Source organism: Accipiter gentilis, chromosome 5 (assembly GCF_929443795.1).
Source record: "Accipiter gentilis chromosome 5, bAccGen1.1, whole genome shotgun sequence".
Taxonomy (NCBI): domain Eukaryota; kingdom Metazoa; phylum Chordata; class Aves; order Accipitriformes; family Accipitridae; genus Astur; species Astur gentilis.
The window spans coordinates 19931255-19953517 of record NC_064884.1 but is presented as its reverse complement, the minus strand read 5'-3'; the positions used below and the strand labels follow the sequence as shown (position 1 = coordinate 19953517).

General features: G+C 37.4%; 1 protein-coding gene across 4 annotated transcripts in view; it reads left to right on the top strand.

Moving 5' to 3' along the window:
* AFTPH (aftiphilin) overlaps positions 1–22263 on the top strand; it is a 47563-nt gene that overhangs the window by 7251 nt on the left and 18049 nt on the right. For all 4 annotated transcript variants that reach the window (XR_007506148.1, XR_007506149.1, XM_049801536.1 and 1 more), the window contains exons 2-6: positions 4766–6563; positions 16642–16793; positions 17321–17447; positions 17769–17825; positions 20680–20802. Coding sequence is in view for 2 of the 4 variants with exons in the window: in XM_049801536.1 (XP_049657493.1) it covers positions 4797–6563; positions 16642–16793; positions 17321–17447; positions 17769–17825; positions 20680–20802 (2226 nt within the window). In the remaining 2 variants the exon portion in view is untranslated. The remainder of the gene's footprint in view (positions 1–4765; positions 6564–16641; positions 16794–17320; positions 17448–17768; positions 17826–20679; positions 20803–22263) is intronic.

Sequence of the window (22263 nt, the reverse complement as noted above, 5' to 3'; positions counted from 1 at the left end):
TGTAGTAGACTGTCAAACCTATGATCAGATTTTTAAAGGCACAGTTAATGTTTCTTGCAGATCCTGTTTTGGCAACTGTTAACTGAAACATCTTTGGAGCAGAGTATTGTGCTACTGGACTGCTGCTATGTAAATGATCCCTGTGATGTTTCAGAAGTGCTTTGAAATGAAAAATTGAAGGAAGTTTCTTCTTTATGGCAGAAGTTGCGGGAGAGGAAGTTTTTAGATGGTCAGAGATCTTCCTACATGTCTGATTGGGCTTTGGCAGTCTGCTTCAGCCCCTGTGCCCCCTCTTCACATTATCTTTGTCCTGTGCTTGTCCCTACTATTCTTGTTCCTTGCCTCCCTTTTTTTTTTTATTTATGTTAACTGGAAAGAAAAGGAGTCTTGTAGGTGAATTCCCTTGGACTGTGATGCTTGCTGCTCTCACATTATTCAGTGTGTTTTCTGAATGCTGCATATTGGGGCTTTTTTAGAGCATCCTTGCCTCTAAGGATTTTCTCAACTCTATTATGATTTATTTTTAGGTGAGGTTAAGATAAAAATAAACTAAATGGCCAACAAAAAAAAAATTGGTAAAGTTGTTATGATGGATAATATATGAATGTACATCCAGTGCAGGTTAAGAATTAATTTCTGTCAGCATTTCTTGCATGAGATCTTCTGATGTCAAGTGATGGAGCGGTTACTAATACAGAGCGGAATGTGATATTTGAAATAACTCAAGTGCAAACCTATAACTCAACTTATAAAAACCTATAAATCTGAAAAGACTTAAAAATAAAACAAAACACATGCTTTTGGTGAAACATACAGACAAATTTTCTTTTTAATGGAAAAGTTCAGAAGTTTTTTTCAAGGCCTCTGATTCATAGTGTTAGGGTATGGCTTTGAGATATAGTAAAAAAAACCAACCAAAACTTTTTAGTTAGGCTTCGTTCTTTAGTCTGAGTTGTGATGACTGCAATTTTTTAATTTACTTTAAGTAATATTGGCCTATATATAGGCATAAATTATGAGGCTCATCAGCATCGTCCTGCATCTAATTCCTATCCATAAAGCTATGGTAATCTAGGCAGGCCACTGAGCTGGCAGCGCTTCTTAGTCAAGCAGAAGAGTTGCAGCTGATCAAAGTGCTTTCCAAGATGTTAGAAAACTTGAGGCTGTAGGAGTAAAATGTGGATTTGTTTTATTACTGAACCAGCAAAACTATACTTTGATGTCATTGTCTATGTACAGGGCTGTGAGTTTATGTATTTGGAAAAAAATTTGAGGTTCCATATGTCTTTTGCTTTTTCCTCCCCTTCTCATGACTTCTCAGCAATAAAAATAAGGTTTCTGGGAGAGGGGAGGCTGGTCTACCTAGATTTAATCTCCTTTTTACTTGAATATAATTGCTTGCATGACTTGATTATTCTAAAATTTTGTTTCAAAGGAAGAAAAATCTGATATGTATCTGTATTTTTTTTTTATATATAAATACTTTGGTGTTAAACTTGGATCTTTATTACTCATACTGCACTGAAAGCTTCAAGACTGGGTCTTGTGGACTTCAGAAATCTTGGTTTCAAAATCAAATGTGTTAGCTTCCTAGCTTTAACTTGTGTCAGCACACAAGCATTTGACTTTTTAAGCATGCAATGTTTTATAGACTACTTGTTTGAGAGTAATTGAAATATTTAGGGATTTTATTTGGGTTTCTGCTTCAAATTTCTATGGGTTTAGGTATATAGCTTTTTCTTTCCAATGTAAATCAACATACTGTGCAACTGTCACTTTCTGTTTTAAAATCCTTTCAAATGGCTTTAGAGATGTGTTTTAGAGGGTTTTTACATCTCTGCCTAATAAAGAATAAAACATCTAATGATATGATAAAGTTACTGTTGAGGTTGCAGTGGTTTCAATCATAGTACTCGGTCTTGGTCAAGGAGTTGCTTATGCCACCCTCCAGTATTATTCTACAGAAGCTGATCAAAGGTGTTTTTTGTAGGATACTTGTTTTCACCTTCTTTCTTTCCAGCCATTTCATTGTTTCTGTTCAAGCTCCTTTTTCTCTGGGATAATGAATGTTTATATCCAGTCAGTGCTGTCCTTGAAATAGTGTTGAAGGGTTTTTGTTTGTTTCAAGAACTAGTTTCTTGCCTTTACAGTCTCTTCAGCTGTTTTCACATGGGATAAAATGATAAATATTGTGTCAATTGAATTTTCCAAATAGGTGTAACAACTCTTGTTAAATTTCAGGAGGTTTAATAATAAATTTATGCTATTGTCTACTGAGATTCAACTGGAGACTTGTGAACTCAAGTTTAATTACAAGGGATGATCTGTTATAACCAAATAAACCCACTCCTTTTTTTATTAAAACAGAAGAAAAAAAAAAACCCAAACAAAACAAGAAATCCTTTCCCTTTTCCAGGAATTAGAAGTGGGGAGTGAGTCCCATCTTGACAGTTTCCTCTGTCCTTTCTCCTAAATGTCAGTGTGTTACTAAAGAGCTACTGACTTGTGACCATAGGACTCATGAATTCCAGACACAACGACATTAACTGTTTAACCAACTCCCCTGTAGCTCTATATAGTGCTATCACCAAGATAAGGTGCCTTGAGATGAGCTAATATATACCAATACCTACCTAATCGGTCTTATTTCTACAAAAGAACAAAACCAGCGTTTGAACCTACCAGGGCCTATCTTTGTGTATAGCATGTGGATCTTCCTCGGCAGTAAAGCATTCAGAAATCAATTGTAATCTGGATATACTGGGTGTTTAATCTTAGTGTTGGTGGTTGACAACAGTAGATCTTGGAAATTTTGGTATAAAGAAGGAATGGCTGCTCTGATAGTTACAAAGAAATGCTATTATTGTATTTAGTGAATTGAAAACTGAGAAGCTTGGAGACTAAACAGGTTGGAGTAATCTCTGTGTGAACACAAAGTCACACTCTACAGACATCTTGGAAAGGATCTTTACATTCGTGTATGACATTAAACAGCTAGACCTTGATGTGAAATGGAGAGTGCTCTTGATAGATGAGGCCTCTGAGATAAGAAAAGTGAAGTGCTTCTCTCAAATACCTTGTTAAGCAGCTGGTGCTGAGTAAGCGTAAGTGGGAGCTTGTTGACAGCTTACTCTTTATTCTAAATAAAATTCCTTTGTAGTCGTCTTCAGTTTGCATGTGATGTTACAAATTATTTCATGGTTTCATCTGATAAGCATGATGTTCTTTTGTAATTGCAAAATACCCTTTTAAAAAAAAATAGAATTGAAGGTATGTTAGTCACCTTAAAGATGCCAGACTTCGCTGGCAAATACTGAGAGTTGTTTGGCTCAAGTGCTGGGGTATTGTGCTTGAGAAGAACTGCAGAGCTTCATTTGTTGTATACCCTTTGTGTTCTGCTGTTTAGGTGCATGTACAAAGTCATTTGCAAAAGACATCAGAGTTAAGGATTGTATTTTATTTGTGTTCCAGAACTAGTGTTGTAAAGTCTGCACTTATTCTGGTGGTTAGAAATTCAAATATTAGCTAATATATACAGGGTTTTTTCCACTCTTTTTCTGTAGATAATGCTTACTATGTTGTTACAGTTTATTCGTGACAAGTGTCATATGAAATGGAAAGAGCTTGGTCGTAGCTTTCCTTTTAAGGGCTCCAAGGTATGAACTAGTTAAGTGATATGTACAATTGTGAATCTATAAATAGTAGTAGTTATTGTTTTGTTAATTACACACCATATTGAAAAAAAAATGAAAATCAAGATCACTCTTTAGGAAAGAAAATTCTCCATCCTTACCTTACTTGTTACTGTAATGGTTTGCAATGTTAAGATAGAGCTCTTAATCTGTTTCTATCTAGGCCATGGAAATACTTTCTTCTTCTTTTTTTTCTTCTTTTTTTTTTTTTTTTCCCCTGTGATTTAGTGATTTGCATTTAAATATTTTATGGATAATCTTGCTCCGTTCTGCTTTTGAGAATAAGCTTTGATGAAGAAGTTTGTTTTGCTCTAGACTTTGCTGGTGCTTATAATGGCATTTCCCAGCTGGCGGTTTGTAAGACAAAAACAGGCTAGTGGCAGCAACTGTGGAGACAGTGTGTTGGCTTGCAGTTATGAAATCCAAAGAACAGGGAGACCTAACAGAAACCCATGAATTTGGTAGAAAGAAACTTAAACAGTAGGGCAGCAGATCATAGTTAGCGATTGTAACAGCAGTTCCTTCCTCCACTCCTTCATAGTTTCAAAGCTTATGGAAACATCTTTCAAAGTCTTTGGTGCTACTGAAGGTGCCTTACGTACATGACTGTTGTGGCATAGTCCATCAAGTGGCTTAATTTCTGTCCTATAGTACAGCTGAGTGCACAAGTGAGTGTGGGAAAAGATGCACCAGGGTCATTGGCTACTTTATGAATTGCTGGTGACAGGAAGTAGAGAACTGATGGGTTAAAACTGAGTTTAGTTGTGTTGGTGTGTTGCACAACAGCTCAAGACAAATGTGTTCTGTGCTCTGGCATTTCAGCACTGTCTGCTGAGAATATGATCAAGTAGTAGTTTACAAGAGACTTAAACTGTCTCTAGTAGATTCTCTGTGACTTCTAAAACAAAAGAATTGGTTAGAAAATGGGTTTGGGGAATATTCCTTTCTCATATTTAGTATGGACTTTGACCTATATGCACACTTTTAAAATAGAATGTGGAACAGTAAAAATAAAAAAAGAGATGACAAAAGCTAGCCAAATTCTAATATACTTCTTTTTTCCCCTATTATAGAAATACATTAACTTTGAAGTGGAACTAAACAATGGAACCAGACATTATTCGAATGTACTCCTCATCCCCTCCACCACTAGACAATGGAGCCGATGATGATGATGAAGATGAATTTGGAGAATTTGGAGGATTTTCTGGTGTAAGCACTGCCGGTGTGGCTTTTGCTGATTTTGACACAGCAGACTACAGTCATCCAAAGGAAGAGTTTATACCCACAAATCATTTCATCCCACTTCATGATTATTCTGGCAATGTAGCTAGCATTGCAACTTTCACTTCTGTTAAAAATGTTAAAGATAAAGACTGCATTGCAGAGCTTCCTACTCTTACTAAGGAACTTTCTGATATGTCAGCTACTAGTACCATCAAAGAAAAATCTAAGTTTAGAACTTCAGGTACCACTTTAGAAGATGTAAACAAAAGAACGGAACAAAGAGACAACACTGGGAAATCAGAGTGTCTTTCTTCTCATGTTAGAACTGGTATAGTAGTTGAGAGCCAGGATGAGCAAATAGATGCTTGTAATGGTGAGAAACTTCCATGTCTAGAGATTCTAACAAATGGATTTGCAGCATCAGACCCTGTAAATCCTCAGGGAACAGAAGATCTAGACAGTATTGGTGACTCAAAGGGACTGAAAATTGCTAGCACCCATAGTACTGAGCAAAATTTGAACTCAATGCCTAGCTCAGGTGAAGAATTTGCAGATTTTGCTACATTCTCAAACAAAAACCCAATCCATTTAGAGGGAACAGGACCTACAATATGCACTGTTCTTAATGAAAGAGACTCTCTGAGCATTCAGGAGAACAACAGAATAAATGGAGTAACTCGTATTGAAGAAGAGGTTTGCATTTCAGAAATTAGTTGTGAACAGGGTCCCTCAGCACTGGAAGATAATGAATCTGCAATTTCTAGTACGTCTCAAACAACTGGAAGTTCAATATGCACTACTGAAAATGGAGACCACAGTGGGAGGAAAAGACAACATGGCATAGAGAATGGCAAAGATTTTACTAGAGCTGATGACTTTTTGGGAACAGAGGACATCAGGGCTGATAAGATCCAAAGCCTCAGGTGTGATCTTGCAGGAGAAAAATTGGGTGATTCTGAAGATCTTAAGAATGGTAGAAATAGTACTGAAGTTGTAGCTTGCAGTGACACACATGATGATGATTTTGGTGATTTTGGTTCAGTCAGCAGTGCATCTCCCACCCTCATTAATGCTCAAGAATCAGTAAATGCTCTAGATTTAGAAGGATCTTCCGAACAGCCCATGCATATTAGCAAACCTAATGATGAATTTGAATGCAGGGACAAAAGTACCGTTTCTCAGCAGCCAGCAAGGTTGCATCAGGTCGAACTAAATCAGACTGCTGACAATTTAGAATGTGATACTACCAGTAAAACTTCTGGCTTAGACTTCCAGCATACTACTGAGGTAGAAAATGGTGATGATAGTGAATTTGGAGACTTTGATTCAGTGCCAAAACCTCAAGATGAGAGTGTTGCTTTTCAGGACTCTGATGACTTTGCGGACTTCAGTTCAGCAGGTTGTAACCAGACCACAGACTGGAATGCTTTTGAAGATGAACAAAAAGACAGCTGTTCTTGGGCTGCCTTTGGAGATGAGCAAGCTGGTGAATCTCATCATAGAAAAGAGACGTGGCAGTCACATAGGACAGATGCATCTGCCAGGATTGATGATCCAGTATTACACAAGACTGACAATTTTGCTTTAGCATCTTTCCAAGGAACTACCACTAAGCAATCTCAAGAGCCAGCACCTTCGGTTCAGGTAAGGGTGTTCTTCATTTTGTTCAGTCTTGTTCCGCTCTTGTGCGTACAGCTCTTCCTGGTTCCTGCTTCTGCGTACAATAAATGTTTGAATAGTCCTTGTTTGTCTTGTGGGAGAGATTTCATTTGGTGGGTGGGATGGGCTAGTACAAAATAGTGTGCTGTGGTTGCATCTTGTATCTTTTGCACTGTTACTTCCTGCAGAAAAATGAGCAGGGTATGCTGGAACTTGTATGCATTTGTTTTGATGATTATATGTGGTCCTTTACATAAACTGATAAAAAGAATAAGCCATCATAAACATTTCGGAGCCTGTGATAGTTCTTCCTTTGCTTCATAGTTCACTGCCTTTTGTGGGGGCACTCTGATGTTGCCTTTTTGTAAAATAGTGGTGTGACTGGAATCTGAGATTACTGGTTCCCAAAATTTTTCATAGCCATCTCTATCACGTTTTCAAAATCTGATTGAAAATGATGACTAGATTTGTAAATACCTGCACTCATTTGCTTAGAACAGAGAGCATGATAAAATATGACCTACAGAGTTCTATCTCTGGTATTCCAACTCCTGGGAAGTTAACCATTAAAAGTTATTTTAAAATGAGCCCCTGTTATACATTAATTGTGGGAAGTGTCACGTTATAGCAACACCATAAATATAGGACTGATGATTTCTTAAAGCTGCTGCTATTTCTAATTAGGAGTTTTGGGAAGGGTGAAGTAGGTAGGTTTATTTCTTACCCCTACTCCCTAGGTTTTCTGCCTTAGTTGCTAAGTTTGTATCAATTCCTAATTAATTCCTTCCTAAGTCTTTTCACCAGTCATCTTTGAGATCTTTGCCTGTTCCTACATAGAACATTTTTTACAAAGTATACTTTTACAAAATTCAGAACAACAGTTTGAGTTTAAAATTCTCTTCAATGCATCTTTTTAATTGTGTCATCCCATGTGAGTGGTTTAGAGTATGCTCTGTCTTTTGGAAGCATGCAGCAACACCAGCAATAAAGGGTGTTAGTGGTAATATGTGTCTGAAAGGTTTGGATCTTCTCTGGCAATAAAAAGAAATGAGGCAAGTCCTTTCTACCACGACCTTGTGCAGGTTTGGTGACAGCCCTGCCTCTTTCTGTTTCCTGCCGGTGACAGGTGAAATGGCTTTTCAGAAGGTCATGCCAGCTGGAGCTTTGCAGCAAATGGAATGGAGCTTTAGGGGCTTAACGCTGATTTCTTGTCATGTTAAAAGGTGTGAGCCTCAGCTCCTGACACTTCCTTCTTGCCATTTTGTGCAAGGACTAACACACCAAATTTCAGAGTGGCTTCACAAGCCAAAAAAAAGGCTCACAAATGAATCTGCAGGTGGATTTTTGTGCCTATGCAAAACCTTGCTCGTCATCACCTGAATGTGTGGGTCCATTTCTGAAGATGAAAGCACAAATCTATTGTTATCTATTCTGTTGGTCATTCACCTCGTCATCACCTGAATGCGTGGGTCTATTTCTGAAGATGAAAGCACAAATCTATTGTTATCTATTCTGTTGGTCATTCACCTCGTCATCACCTGAATGCGTGGGTCTATTTCTCAAGATGAAAGCACAAATCTATTGTTATCTATTCTGTAGGTCATTCACCCACAAAACTGGAGAGTACTAAGGTCATTAGTGCAATTAATCTAAAGTGTTCCTGTTGCCATTCGAAAGACTGTCCAGAATCTGACAAAGAAATGGGGTGGGGAGATGATTCTAGTAAATCATCCATTTCTCTAGTTAATCATGCTACTAAGGGATAGTCTGAAGGTTTCAAACATTTATTTTTACTTACAATTTTCCATAACTTTATGATGGAGTTTCAATAGAAAACATTTCTGAATGTAGACCTGTATAAAACCAGAACCTTCAGTGGTTCTGTAATGATTTTTTTTTTTTCCTCCCCAAGTCTGCCTTAACAAAAGATAAAAGCCAAGTTACAATGGAATTTCTTTGGTGATCTGTCATGAAGTCATACAGCAGTTTGGTTAGATTGTAAAGCAAGTTTTAAGACTTAGATATATTTTCATTCCTTCTCTTTATACTACAGCCACTTGTGACTGGATATAAAGTGATGTTCTGCCTCCCCTGCCAGTGAGGAAGTACAACTCAGAGAATGTTTTACACAAATAAGCTGTAGAGGAAGTTGAGCTGGATATGTTTTCTCTGTTGCAATAGTTTCCTTAGCCTTGCAAGGACAGTTGGTTGCTAAATCTTTTTTTCAGTTAACTCTTTAAAAATAGTTACACATTTTCAAAATTTACTTTGTATTCTGTAAGTGCTGTAAGTTTTGGGAGGATTTACTGAAACCTTTTCATATATATAAAAAAAGCGCTTTCTTTTAATCTTGTGTAGTAATTCGTTTTTAATCAATTGAGCCACAGTTTAGTAAGTTGCAATTAGAAACATTGAGATTAGTTGAGTCAACATGAGCCAGCAGACAGTCCCAGTACTTTGAGTGCAGAATCTTAGCAAAATTAAGCTCAGATTTTGATCGGCTTCTTTACTTTCGTTTAAGAGGATGTCACTGAGGCCAAACCACAAGTTTTAAAGTATTTGCTGATCTTCTGTTTCCCATGCATTAAAGTTGAGTTCTGGAGCTGTTTGATTCAAAAGCAGGAACACTTGTGTGCAAAATAAAGCTAGGGAGAGGTAAGCAAACAAAGCTATTTATTACTCTGACCAAAGAAGGATATGGAGGAGTAGATCACTTGCATCAACGTATTGCTGGCAGATCTAAAAAGCACTTGCTGTAACAACTTAAAGGGAGCAGGCTGTGCAAGAGAGAAATACTGCATGTGTTAGACACTTGAGAGAGATGTGAAAATTGAGACCTCAGCTTAGGATAAAAGTGAACTGGGATCATTAACAAGATACTATATACACTTGATCTTTGGTGTTGAGGCTAGGAGAGTCACTGTAATGTGGTAGTGAAATAATTTTGAATGGTGTGTAAATAGAATGACCCTAACGTAATTCTTTGCTTTTCAGTTTTCTGCTTTTGTATGCTTAGCCAGCAGCATTACTGTTTAAATGTGGAAATGATGTATACAGCAATTTTCATCCATCCAGAATGCAGCATGAAATGAAAGTTATTTAGCAGTAGCTCAAGTTCCCTTGCCAATGGTCTCTGTGTATTTTTTGTTTCTGTTTCCTTGGTTTGTGTATTCTGGTTGTGGAGGTAGCAGCAAAATTTTGTGCTTTCTGAATGTGGTCTTGACTGTAAAGTGTATGTCAGGCAAATTGTTATAAAGATTGTGGATTTGGTGTAAGGTTTAATTAGAAGTTAGGCTTTGCTTGAATTTATCTAATTAATCCAGTTTTTCTTATGAAAAGTAGGATGTAAAAGAAGAGAATAAGAGGAAACAGGTCACAAAAATGACCTTCTATAGTGACATGTGGCAAAAAGATCATTATGTCTTTTCTCCTTTGCCTTTGGTCTTAGGCTCTCCGAATCCTGCATGCAATCTGCAATGTAGGATTTGTAACATGCTGACCTTTTCTATTCAGTAGTGCTGCATGGAGGGGAGAAGCAAAAAGACACAGTATATGGTATTGACTTAAAACTGCTGAAGGAATTTGTAACCCCTTAGAAAAGGTACCAGTTTCAAAGGCTGATGGACACAGATACACAAACTATTATTTGAACCCATATTAATACTACCAAATACCTTAGTCATTTAATGTCTGTCTTCAGCTGAAAAAATATGTAATAGCTGGTTTCAGTATAGCTGCAGATTTGTAGTAGATACGGATGTGCCTTTGTGTTCATTAAAACTGAATTAAGATGTAGTGGTGAGTGAACTGGTTGATCTAACAAGTTTTGAGCGAACCTGTACTGTACAATATGCATTAATCCCCTTTATTTGATCACGTAGCACGCTACTAAGTTATGCTTATAAGGAATATAAGGCTTGTAGCACAGCTTTTTCAATAAGATAGTGTTGAATATTAGTTAGCTGAGGGGGTTACTCTGCTGTATTGTGCATTAAGAATATGTATAGCACATAGGCAGCAAAGCACAAGAGCAGTTATTACCTATGGTAATCATATGGGTGGGTAATACAGCAGTGCCTAGCTGTGTTCAAGGTGTACGGGCATCTCTAGAGCAGGAGGAGATGAATAGTGGCTTAGTTGGAAGGCCAAAACTCTTACCTGATTTAGCTGAGAGTTAACAAATACTGAAAGGGAGGAAGGGAAACCTGAACAGTCCTCCAAGTGGGTTTTAAGATCCTCATCTTATTAGAGGCTCTACCTCTTCAGATTAATCAGACAGTGTGGGTGATGCACAGTAACTAAGCCACAAGTATGCATCAAGACAGTGAAAACCCTGGATCACTCTCACTTACGGAGTACTTTGTCTTGGGCAATGAATGAAGTCATGCTCTTGGAAAAAGTAATTATGACCATAAAGACTTCAGCCTCCCAGTTCACTAAGATTAAGACCATGTTGGCTAAATTAAGTTCAGACAGTCTGGTAACAACTTGCAGTGTAAATATGTCTGTCTGGAAAGGTTTGGGTTTTAAGTCCATAGCATAGTTCTTAAGTGTGTGCGGCTGAATAACAGTAAAAACCAGACCATTAATAGCAGCCCATAATTGCTGTATTTCAGAACACACTGCCTAAGGGTATCTTACAAAAGAAAATAGTTTGGGAGAGGGCTGTTTTAGCATTTCTGTTTATGTATCACAGAACAAAATTATTTTCCATTTTGTACACAAGTTTTGTCTACTATACTTCCTCTCAGAGCCTGACTGAAAAGTTAGTACACCACCACTAGATAATAACAACATGACCAACTGAAATGAGAAGGAGGTTTTATGTAATCTAGATAAATAACTGTTGAACTTCACTTTGCCTGCATGGAAGATGCAAGATTTGATACATTCTTCCAACTGAGGGAGAAAAAATGTGCAAGCCTTCCAGCAAGAAGGAGGGAGACAGATTCACATTTCTACACTGAACTTCCCTGCTGTTTATAACTCTCTTGTATCAAGCAGTAAAAAATGCAGAGAAGTCTTGTTCTTCTTAAGCCTCTAAATTTTCAGATTTGCTTTGTAGCTGAGCTCAAGACCCTTATAGTTACTGTTTAAAAATGTTTTTGGGATATCTAGGACTATCATTGCCTTCTTTAATTCTTTAAATTATTGCAAAAAAATCTTACTCTTCATTTTGTGTTGTTGAGGGTTTTTAGCTCTTGTAGCATCCTCTTCGTGGTTTGTAAATCTCAGTTTAGGACCAGTGTTTCCATTATAAATTACCTGTAGTAATAAAAATGAAACAATTCAATTTCTTATCTCTAAGAAATTTATGGCACTATCTTAAATTTATCTGCTTTTCAGGGGGGAGTGGAGGAAAGCCATCACATTTGAACCATGAGAAGTTAAACTAGGGTTCTTTGTAAGCTTTGCATCTCTTTTTTTTTAACTTGGGAGTTTTTCTGCCTGCAGCTGTTCTCCCATTGCTTTTGAGAAGGTCTTGTCTTTGCTCAGCAGAGCCTGCACGTCAGAGAGGAACTAAATTGTTGCTATGTGGAAGGGAAACTGATTTTTAGTTTAAGCAGTCCATAAACTTTTCCAAAGAAAAAACTGCCCCCATTTAACTAGGAACTTAGTGATTTGTTTGTTTGCTTATGTGTGTTTAGTTAACTGTTCAGCTTTGTTTAATGCTTGAGTCCAAATGATTTTGAGACCCACTGAAGTTGATGGGTGTGTTCTCTATGGTGAGTTGCATCCATTGAAATCAGTTTTTCAGCTGCCCTGGGTTAACAGTATGGTCATGTAGTTTAGCTCATTAAAAAAAAAAAATAATCCTCAAAACCTAAAAAAGAAACAACCCCCAAAGAAACAACAACAAAAAAAACCACTACCCAGCCCCCCCTCCCCCCCATATGGTGAAGTTACAGGAGTATATGGCAACTTAGCTCCTCACAGGCAAATGTGTTGCTGGAAAATATGGTTTGGTTGTTAGAAAACCCAGCAAAGGGAGTTTCTCATTTAACCTCTGCTTTATTTTGTTAAAATGGCCATAAATACCTGTGTTAGGCACTCTCCAGAGCAATGCATTCATGATTTAAAATAAATAAATAAATAAATAAATCTCTCTGGTTAGTGAGTTTCTTTTCCTGGCTTCTGGCCCCTGAGTTTTCTTCTGCTGTTTTTTGAGAGCCTTCACTTGGCTTCTGAATTCTAACTAGAAGCCAGTCATGTCCATATGGACTCTATTCCTTTCCTAAATTACATATTTATCATCTTGGATCCTTCATATGCCAGTTTCTGTCTCCTTTCTTATGTTTTTCTGTCAGATAAGACTTGAATATCTAAATATTGTTAATAATTTAACTATTACACTGGTTTTATTTATTCTTGGGTCTTCTACTTTTGTGTTCGATAGATGCAAAAACAGCCCAGAGCTTGTGTTGCTTCCTCCATAGCCTCTTTTCCTGGCAGCAAGAAAAGGAGGGCTGAAGGCATGCTCTGCTTCCAACTCTCTCCTTTCTTAAAGCACCTCCAAAGGCTGCCAGAGCAGAGATGCTGTGGGCTGTAAGTGAGAGTGGGGAATATGAGGGATTGTGTTGAGCAATTGGACTGTCCCCTCCAATGGGAAGGAAGGAGGGACAAAGTGCCACTCCACTCTTCAGCTTCCAGCTTCCATGCTATGGAAACCATTCTTCTCTATCGTATATAAATAAGGGCTAAGCATTTCTGGAAATTTAGAAAAGATGAAAGGAAGTGTAAAGAATGCTATAATTAAACTGTTCCTGAAATTTTGGCACAATTCTTAAGCTCAAATTTGAAATTGGGTGCTGACTGAAATGCAGCATGGTTCTTGGTTCTTAGGGACTCTCTCTTAATTCTTTCATTACCTTAGGAAGCATGTTCTTAGATGCTAGCATGTTCTCAGATGTTGATGTTTTTCAAGAAACCTGATGCCTTGCTGTTTTCATGATACAATGCCTTTCACCTGCCTCTGTTTTCACTGGGGATACGTATTTCTGCAATATTACAGAAATGAAGTAAGCCTCACCTGTTCATGTAAGATAAGAGCAAGTGATATATTGTAGGTGAAGTTAAGTTTTAAAACTTCAGTGAGCATGCTTTTGTATGCCGAAGTGTTAGGCTATAATTCTGGAATAGTGTTTAGTTTTGCTTACTAAAAATGTAAATTAGTGTCTTAGTTCAGGTCAACAAACATGAAACAATGTTACAAGTATTATACCTTACTGTATGGCCAAAATGATTGGGCATGAAAAGATGATTAAAATGAAAATTATATACTGTAGAACATGACTCATTATGGTCAAAGCATACCAGTAAGGTAATTAAGAGGGGAAAAAAAAGTGTGAGTCAGGTATGCTGTCTAATTCAGATTCTTTGATAGTATAGTAATATGGCACTTTGACGTTATGCTTTGCAAATAACTGAACCTGATGGATGTTCCTGTCAGGCATTTCTTTCACAGGTAGCAAAACTGAAGAGCTGATGTTCTAAGCAATTTTGTTTTCCTGCTTTTTGCTGCTAGCAGCTGAATAGGGAGCATAGAGTGAACAGACTTGATTCCCAGTTCCAAATTTGTCATCCTGACTCCAGTACATAATCAAGATATTCTGATAATGTGGTGTTTGCCTCTGTAATGTTTCCTGTACTATGTTTGCTGATGTACACGGTCAGTGGTTTGCTTAATTGAGACAAGAGACGAGGCAAATTTGCAGATAAAAATTCAAATGAGAAATGTTGTAGATACCTGTTATAATTATGAAGCAGATACTCTGGTTTCTAAAGGTTTGTCCCAACTGTATCAGTTGGTCTAATTAAAATACGTAACATCCACCTACCAGCCTTGCTTCTCTGAACCTTGAATCATTTTGATTGCAACACAAAACTTCTGTCTGAGTTTTATGTTTGTAAATTCAGCATTGCTGCTGGAATATGCTGCATCTCCACAGGAGGGCTCTGCTGGCATAGCTATACTAGCACACACTGTGGGATGCTCGAGGGATTTTCGCCTACTCAGTTTCTTTTCCATTTCCCCAGTAGAAAAGCTGGATGCTGCCCTGTGGGCAGTACAGCAGAGCATCAGAAAGGTGGCTGTTGAGGGACTCCAAACTAGAAAGACAGAAGTGCTCCTTTTGTGCCAGGCTTGCGTCTCTTTCCCCTAGCAAGAAGAGATTTGAGTGCTGCTGTTAACAAGTGCATTGAAAAAAGGCTTTAATTTCTTTTTTTGTGTGCATATAATTATTGTTAAAAGATTGTCAGTTACCTGTTTTTAATGGGTTGAACTGGGGAGAAAATATATTCTATGGCAGTGGTACATCTGATGTCTGAGACAGTTCATAGAGCTATAATAAAGTTGAAATTCTATGGCTATATGGAAATAGAAGAGATAGAAATGTAAGGGAAGAACTTAAAAAGAGGAAAGCATGCTAAACTTGTAAAAAAAAAAAAAAAGGAGGGGTGGGATTTTTTTTTTGTGTTTTTGTGGGGGCAGGAGGTTGTTTTGAGGGTTGGTGAGGTTTTTTTGGTTTTAATATTAAATCCAGCTGCCAAGGCCCAAGTGGCAAGAATCGGAACATTCTCCCGTGCATGCTATGGAACTAAAATGCCTGGAAACCATTAGTACCAACATGCGCTCTTTATATTGTTGGGACTTTATCCTGCCCAACAGCAGTGATGGTGGCACGGGTGGAGAGAAAAGCAGGAGACATTTGCTGTACTATGAAACTTAAGAATCCTGTTGGCCTTCCTAAGATGCTAAAGTTTCCTTTCTCCCAAGGGAGACTGAAGTGATAGTGACATCAAGACATGGTTTCAACTCTGTGACAAGCAGGAAATCCTGCCTAGTCTCTCAAAACTGTGGGATATAGATCTGTAGCCCTCCTGCAAAACTTCTGACTATTTATATTTACATACTCTTGGTGTGAGTTTACAATGTCAGGCAGCAGAAAGAAGGTCAGAAAAGAGTAATGTAGATAAAGTTATAGTAATGCAAACCATGCTGCTATCTAGCTGGCACCTTATTCAGCTAAAATAAAACTTAGTGGGGATTTTTTGTTGTTATTTTTAAGTTATTTGGTTAGGATAGCAACATTCCCCAGGTTGGCTTTTAACCCTCACAGGATCACAGCATTCAGCATCAACTATCTGAATCATGAATGGGAGGAAACGGAAATTTCTTGAAGGAATGTAATTTTTCTATTTAAATTAAACAATCTCTAATGTGTAAAAACACACAAATAGGTTTGGGGGCAAGAAATTAAGGCATTAAGTAATTCTTCTTTTTCTTTGTTAGCTTTTTGGTCTGGAGAAGTACCAAACAAATCTTACAAATACTTTTTGACAAACGATAGGTTTAAATGCCTTAGTCTTGGCTCTTCTGCATTATACCTGTCACGTGAACCATAGCAAATGAAGCTGGGGATTATAGTTTTTCTACATCTGAGTCACTGATACTAACAATTTTTTAGGAAGTGTGCATGCAGTCTTTGGACTATAAATAGTTTTTCCTTACCATTTTTGAAGTTGTTACCACACTACGAGCATGTTGCACATCAGGCTAAGTGTTGTGAGACCTTTAACTGCATACATCTTACAAGAAGTGAAGCTGTCTTCTGAATCAAAGTTAAGTCTCGAGTTTGGATTGAAGTGCATCATCATTAAGTGAAATGATATTTATTAATACCAAGCTAGCTGAAAAAAACATGTGAAGCCCTTAGCATGTGTAAAATTGGAGACTTTAACACATCTTAAGTAAATGTAGCATAATACTTGTTGCACATATTTTCTGCTAATTTATAACAAAGAGTGACTCTGGTAAGAACTGTTGTGTACTATTCTCTAAGAACTCACTTTGCAGAGGGCAAGATCCTTACTGTTTCTCAGTAGCTAGCAGCCTGTATTTGGTGCTTAAAAAGTCTTGTGATACTCTGACACTTAAATATTTTGTTGTAAGTGAAACTTTGTATTAGCGACATACTGTTTTCTATCTTAACTTATTTTTGTACTTTTGGACTCCTTCTTTAAAACAGTTAACAAAATTTGACATAAATATTTTTTTATATAGACAACATTGCTAAGTCGTCTGGAACGAATATTTGAAGTCTGTTTTCCTTCCATACCTGTTCTTGAAATTAAAGAAGAAATAAGTTCCTTGAATCATTTGTTGGAAGCAGGTGAAAAGCAGATGACAACTGAGGAGACATTAGCAAATACTGGGTAAGAAGCCACAGTGCAACAAACTTAAAATGAAGTAGAAACATGTGTTCTTTGGGAAGTTAAAACATACAGCAGTAATTTAAAATGAGTTGTTTGCTTCAAGCGTTTTGAAGGAACTATCAAGTAAAAATTAGCTATCTAGCAGAACGTTTGTTTTCAGTGACTATGTTCGCCAGGAGTATTTCACATAGCATATCACCATACTCAGCAGCATATCATCTTTTAAGTAATGTCTCTGAGTTAATAAGAATATGTCTTATTAGTTACACTTGATATAAATGGCTATATTTATTCATGTGATGACAAAGTCTAAGTAGGCCTTGTCCTGTCTGCTGTGAACATCATTTTCCAATAAGAAGTCTGAACTATAATTGTTCTGAGAACACTGTGCAGTTTTAGTTCCCCTAGGTGTTGTGCTTGGGCATAAGTTTAACTGGAATGTAACTTGCGTTAAAAACTAGAATAAATATTCAAGGCTGCTAAGCTGTTACTCCTGTTGATAACTTGATTTATGATGGGTTGTATAGGGAACTGATGGATGTGTGGACAGAGCTGCAGGACATCCATGATGCGTATGGACTGAGATACCAGTGGGGTGGCTCCCACAGCAACAAAAAGCTTTTGTGCTCCTTGGGAATCGACACAAGAAATATTGTGAGTCTGTCAGTAAAAAGTGCTTTCTAAATAATGGAGCTGCTTTAAATTTACGATCGGGTGAAAGTCCTTTTGTGTGAATGCTTGTTTCTTAATTGCATAGTTGCACTGAACATGGATTTTCACGACAGACCATCTGACAACTTAACTTTTTGTAAGCCCTATTAATATGAAAAGTTGCATTAGTTTTTAACCATTGTGTTATATTTAACATAGTATTTATTCTCTGATACTAATCTTATACAAGTTACATAACATTGAAAAAATATCATCACTGACACAGAAACTCTTAAGTAAATTTTTTTGTTGTTGTTTTATCAGCTCTTTACAGGCAACAAGAAACAGCCTGTTATAGTACCCATGTATGCAGCAGGACTGGTAAGCTTTTTTGGGTGTTATTTTTTGTTATAATTCCAACAACAGTATATAATTAAATATATTCAATGATACTAAGCACCAGGTGTGCTGAAAGATACTTTTGCAAGTACGTTTATGGCTTAGGCATCAGTAGAAATGCTAGAAAAGAATCATCAAATACACAATTTTCATTACATGTGCAAGCAGATACTTTATTTTATATGAAAAAAAGTATTGATTTACTCATTTCATAAAGCAAGCTGTTTATCTAATATGGTGGGCTAGCTAGTCTAAGCTCAGTTTGAGGCATTTTTGAAAAAAGTAGTAGTTGATTGAAGCAACATATCAATGTGTATGCATCAATAAAAAGTTATTCTTGTTGAATTTAAACTATTAAATATAAAGTATAGATGTAAAAATGTCAACTAGAACACAAGAAACTAGATTGTTAAATAGTTGTCAGAAATGACAAAGGAACATCGAAATGTACTCTGCTCTCGTGAGACCCCACTTTGGGTACTGCGTTCAGCTCTGGGGCCCCCCAACATAAGAAGGACACAGACCTGTTGGAGCGGGTCCAGAGGAGGGCCACAAAGATGATGGGGGGGCTGGAGCACCTCTCCTATGAAGATAGGCTGAGAGAGTTGGGGCTGTTTGGCCTGGAGAAGAGGAGGCTCTGGGGAGATCTTATAGTGGCCTTCCAGTACCTAAAGGGGGCCTACAGGAAAGATGGGGAGGACACTTTAACAGGGCGTGTAGTGATAGGATGAGGGGTAACAGTTTTAAACTGAAAGAGGGTAGATTTAGATTAGATATTGGGGAAACATTCTTTACTGTGAGAGTGGTGAGACACTGGAACATGTTGGCCAGAGAGGTTGTGGATGCCCCATTCCTGGCAGTGTTCAAGGCCGGGTTGGATGGGGCTTTGAGCAACCTGGTCTAGTGGAAGGTGTCCCTGCCCATGGCAGGGGAGTTGGAACTAGATGATCTTTAAGGTCCCTTCCAACCCAAACCACTCTTATGATTCTATGAAATTAATCAAAACATCAGTTTGCATCAGCACTTGTGGGAAGCCTGGCAGTAAGACCAGATACTCTAAAGGAAAATTAAGAACTGCTAGTTAGTTATAGTATTCCATGAAATGTGTGTAGGAAGTTTTCTTGGCTCTCTCAAGCATTTGACTTTGTGCAACTCTTTCTCTGACAGACTAGATTGCATCTCAATATCTGTAGGTCAAGGGAGATGCATGGTAATGCTTTGCAGTGTTATTGGCATAATAATAAAGGACCCACATACATATATTAGGCTATTTATGCATATAAAAAGCATTGTATAGCGAGTATAATTGTCTTGCTCCAAGTGCTAGATAAAAATAACAAGCATAATTTAGATTTCTGGAGATTGAAGGGAAAATCAAGTAACCTAGTGCAGCAAGATCAACTGTTTTCACTTAAGCCAGTATTCTGTAATTCCTGTTTTCAGACAGGATTTCAGGCATTTCAGACTCTGTGTAATGTCTGTAGTAGTAAAAACATTCAGAAGGTAAGATTTGCCATTTTTGCTAGTCTGAGCAGAATAAATGTGTTATTTTTTTTCTGGAAACCTAAGTGATATGCATACAAACACACATATGCTTTTATATGGTCATTCACAAATTGAATATAAAAGGATTACAGTTTTCTTTGGTATATATTAAGCCAATTTAATCTGTAGGTTAATTTTGTAGAGTGACTTTTACAGTTACTTTCCAGAGCTGTTGTTTTCTGATGCATCAAGGTCAGCTCATGCACTTCTCTGGATGTAAGCATGGTATTCTGATACAGAGAGGGTGAACATCTCATAGTAATTTCTGTTTTCTTCCTGTAACATACTTGTGAGCAAGACTATGTTTGTATGCAACACATGCAGTTATTTTTTGCAACATATTGTTGTTGCTAATTAATTATCTTCTAAATTTTTTACACAATAAGCTGGATAGAGATGATGGTAGGAGTAAAGTGGCTTGCTGCTTTCTGTTGTCACACTGCTTCATGTGTTTCTCTGCTGTCCAAAAGAATACATTTCACTGTGGTTAAATTCTAAACTCCCCTAACATGATGTAGAAACATTTGTGGGACAGCTGATCTTGGTGGCTGACTTCGTGAAATTGTTTTAAAATACACTAGTTGCAAATCCAATAGCTTTATTTGGAGGTTTCTTTTCTCATACCTCATTGTTCTGAGGTTGTTTGCATGTCTCGGTGCAAACTTTGCTCTTTCTTTAGATCTCTTGCTCACCCTCAATTTTATTTAGGAACACTAGAGGTTTCAGGTGGTTTTCATAGTACAGTCTATCTGTGAACAGTTTGTTTAAAAATGTGGTTTTAATTATTTTCTTAATGCTTTTTAATGCATCTATTTCCATGTCAATAATTATTGTTCTTGGTATCATTCTGCAAACTAATAATTTGACTTGATTCTTCTGAATTACTTAATTGTTGAAATGGAATGAATGCACTTGTAACCTTTCTGATAGGCCCTTTGGTATTTCTGGAATAGTCTACACACAATTGGGAGGAGAAGTTGTCACCTTATCAAGTAAATGTTTTTACCAGCTTAAATTACATTATTGAAAGTTGAAAGCAAGCTCCAGCTAAGCCCTTGCTTTTCTGTTATTGGCTCTAAAATATTTCTTGGGCCTAAGGAACCAGGATGATTCTCTCCCCTGCCTCATCTCCTGCCTCTGTCACTGAAAGTGTCCCAGAGGTGTATGGTTACCCTCAAGTCCCTAGTTGAGGGTAGTACTACTTAATAGTGTTTTTTCTAATTTTTTGCATCTGCAGTTCTTGGAATATATATATGTGTGTGATTTTTAATTTATTTCTTTACTTATTTAGGGTATGTTAGAGCCTACCAAGGAACCTTTGAAACCAATATCTGCAGCAGAAAAAATAGCTTCAATAGGACAGACACCTCCTGTATCACCAGAGATGAACACATGTACATCTGATCAGTTCCAGGTAAAAAACAGAGAGAGGAGGAGAGGAAAAGAAAGAATGAGGGAAACAAGGGGATGCCTTGCCTCTTCCTTCATATTTAAAATATGTAGATGGTGTGTTCAAAGATATCAAGGGCAGGTGTTCCTTGTGTCAGATTGAAGTCCTGCCCTTGGATCTACTTTTCATGTGTGACTGGAAGGGAGTCCCTATGATAAGACTGTAGCAGTTGGTGGCCAGCATTTAAGAGTCCTGATGATATTTGCTGTTCTACAGCAGTTTGCTTTAAAAGGCAGTGGACAGTTAATTCCACAAATTTTAGATGTAACTTAACAGTTGTCCTTCCTCTGGCTAACATTTTTCATCTTTTTCTGAAGCTTATTGTAGGAGTCTTGTTACAAAATGAGTTCAGAGGGGTTTAGGAGTGATCCTTAGAGATCCATGAATTCTGTTTTGTTGTTGTTTTGATATTAAAATATTAGAAAACCACTTTACTGCCATGCATGTTGCAATGTGTGTCACTGGCAACTAGCTAATGGGATATGCAGAGACATCTCATTTTCAGCATCACTACAGTGGTACTTTACCCATATTCAGAGAATCAGCTGTGTCTTTCCTTAGTGCAGGTCGTCTTTAATCTGCCCAGCATCTTTAGTTACCTGCTATGCTTTTGACTTCTGATTGAAGGCATTCCAAAATGAATTATCCTTATGCTACACCTGACCTTAACACTACGTACTTCTGATTATGGTGATTTCCTTGTACTTTTTGCTCTGCCATAGTGCAGAGCTCTAAATGAAAATTTTTTTCATTGTGGAATAGCAGTATGTCAGTGGGCTTAGAACTGAGGCTATTTTCTATAGTAGTATGTATGTTTGGTGACACTTCCTATGCTGCTTCTCACAAATACTATAGTGGAACTAAACAGCTAAACTGGCTATTAGAAAAGGTAACAATAATGGTTATTGCAGCCAGTCTGAGCTGAAGAAATCACTGGTGTGATTTATGTATATGAACAAAGTAGGAAAATTTCACTGGCTTTCTGCAGCATTCAAAGTTCTGTTTTTTACAGAGGGGAAAACATAGATTAAACCATATGCTAAACATAGTGTAGAGAGCTGCAAGAGCCTGAAGTAGCAGCATCTCTGACGTGCCATTTTCTCAGTTGCTTGGCAGTCGTAGTGCTGAGTGCTGAAAATAAGAACCTCTACTCACCAAAGTCTCTTTTTTTTATCTTTTAATTATGAATTTGTATTTTTGGGTACTTCTGCAGCAGAATTTCCCATTACTTGCCACAGTTTGATAATCCTGTCCCACAGCTTGTTCTGACAAGGCCATCTCAGTTCAATAGTTGTGGTCCATGAACAATTATGAGAAGCTTCTATGCTATCTGTCTGCACTGCTGGCCTTAGGTTATTTTTTTTCCAAAAAGACAAACACTAAAATAAGCTTTTGGGGAATAGATGAGTTTAGAGCTCTAACCTT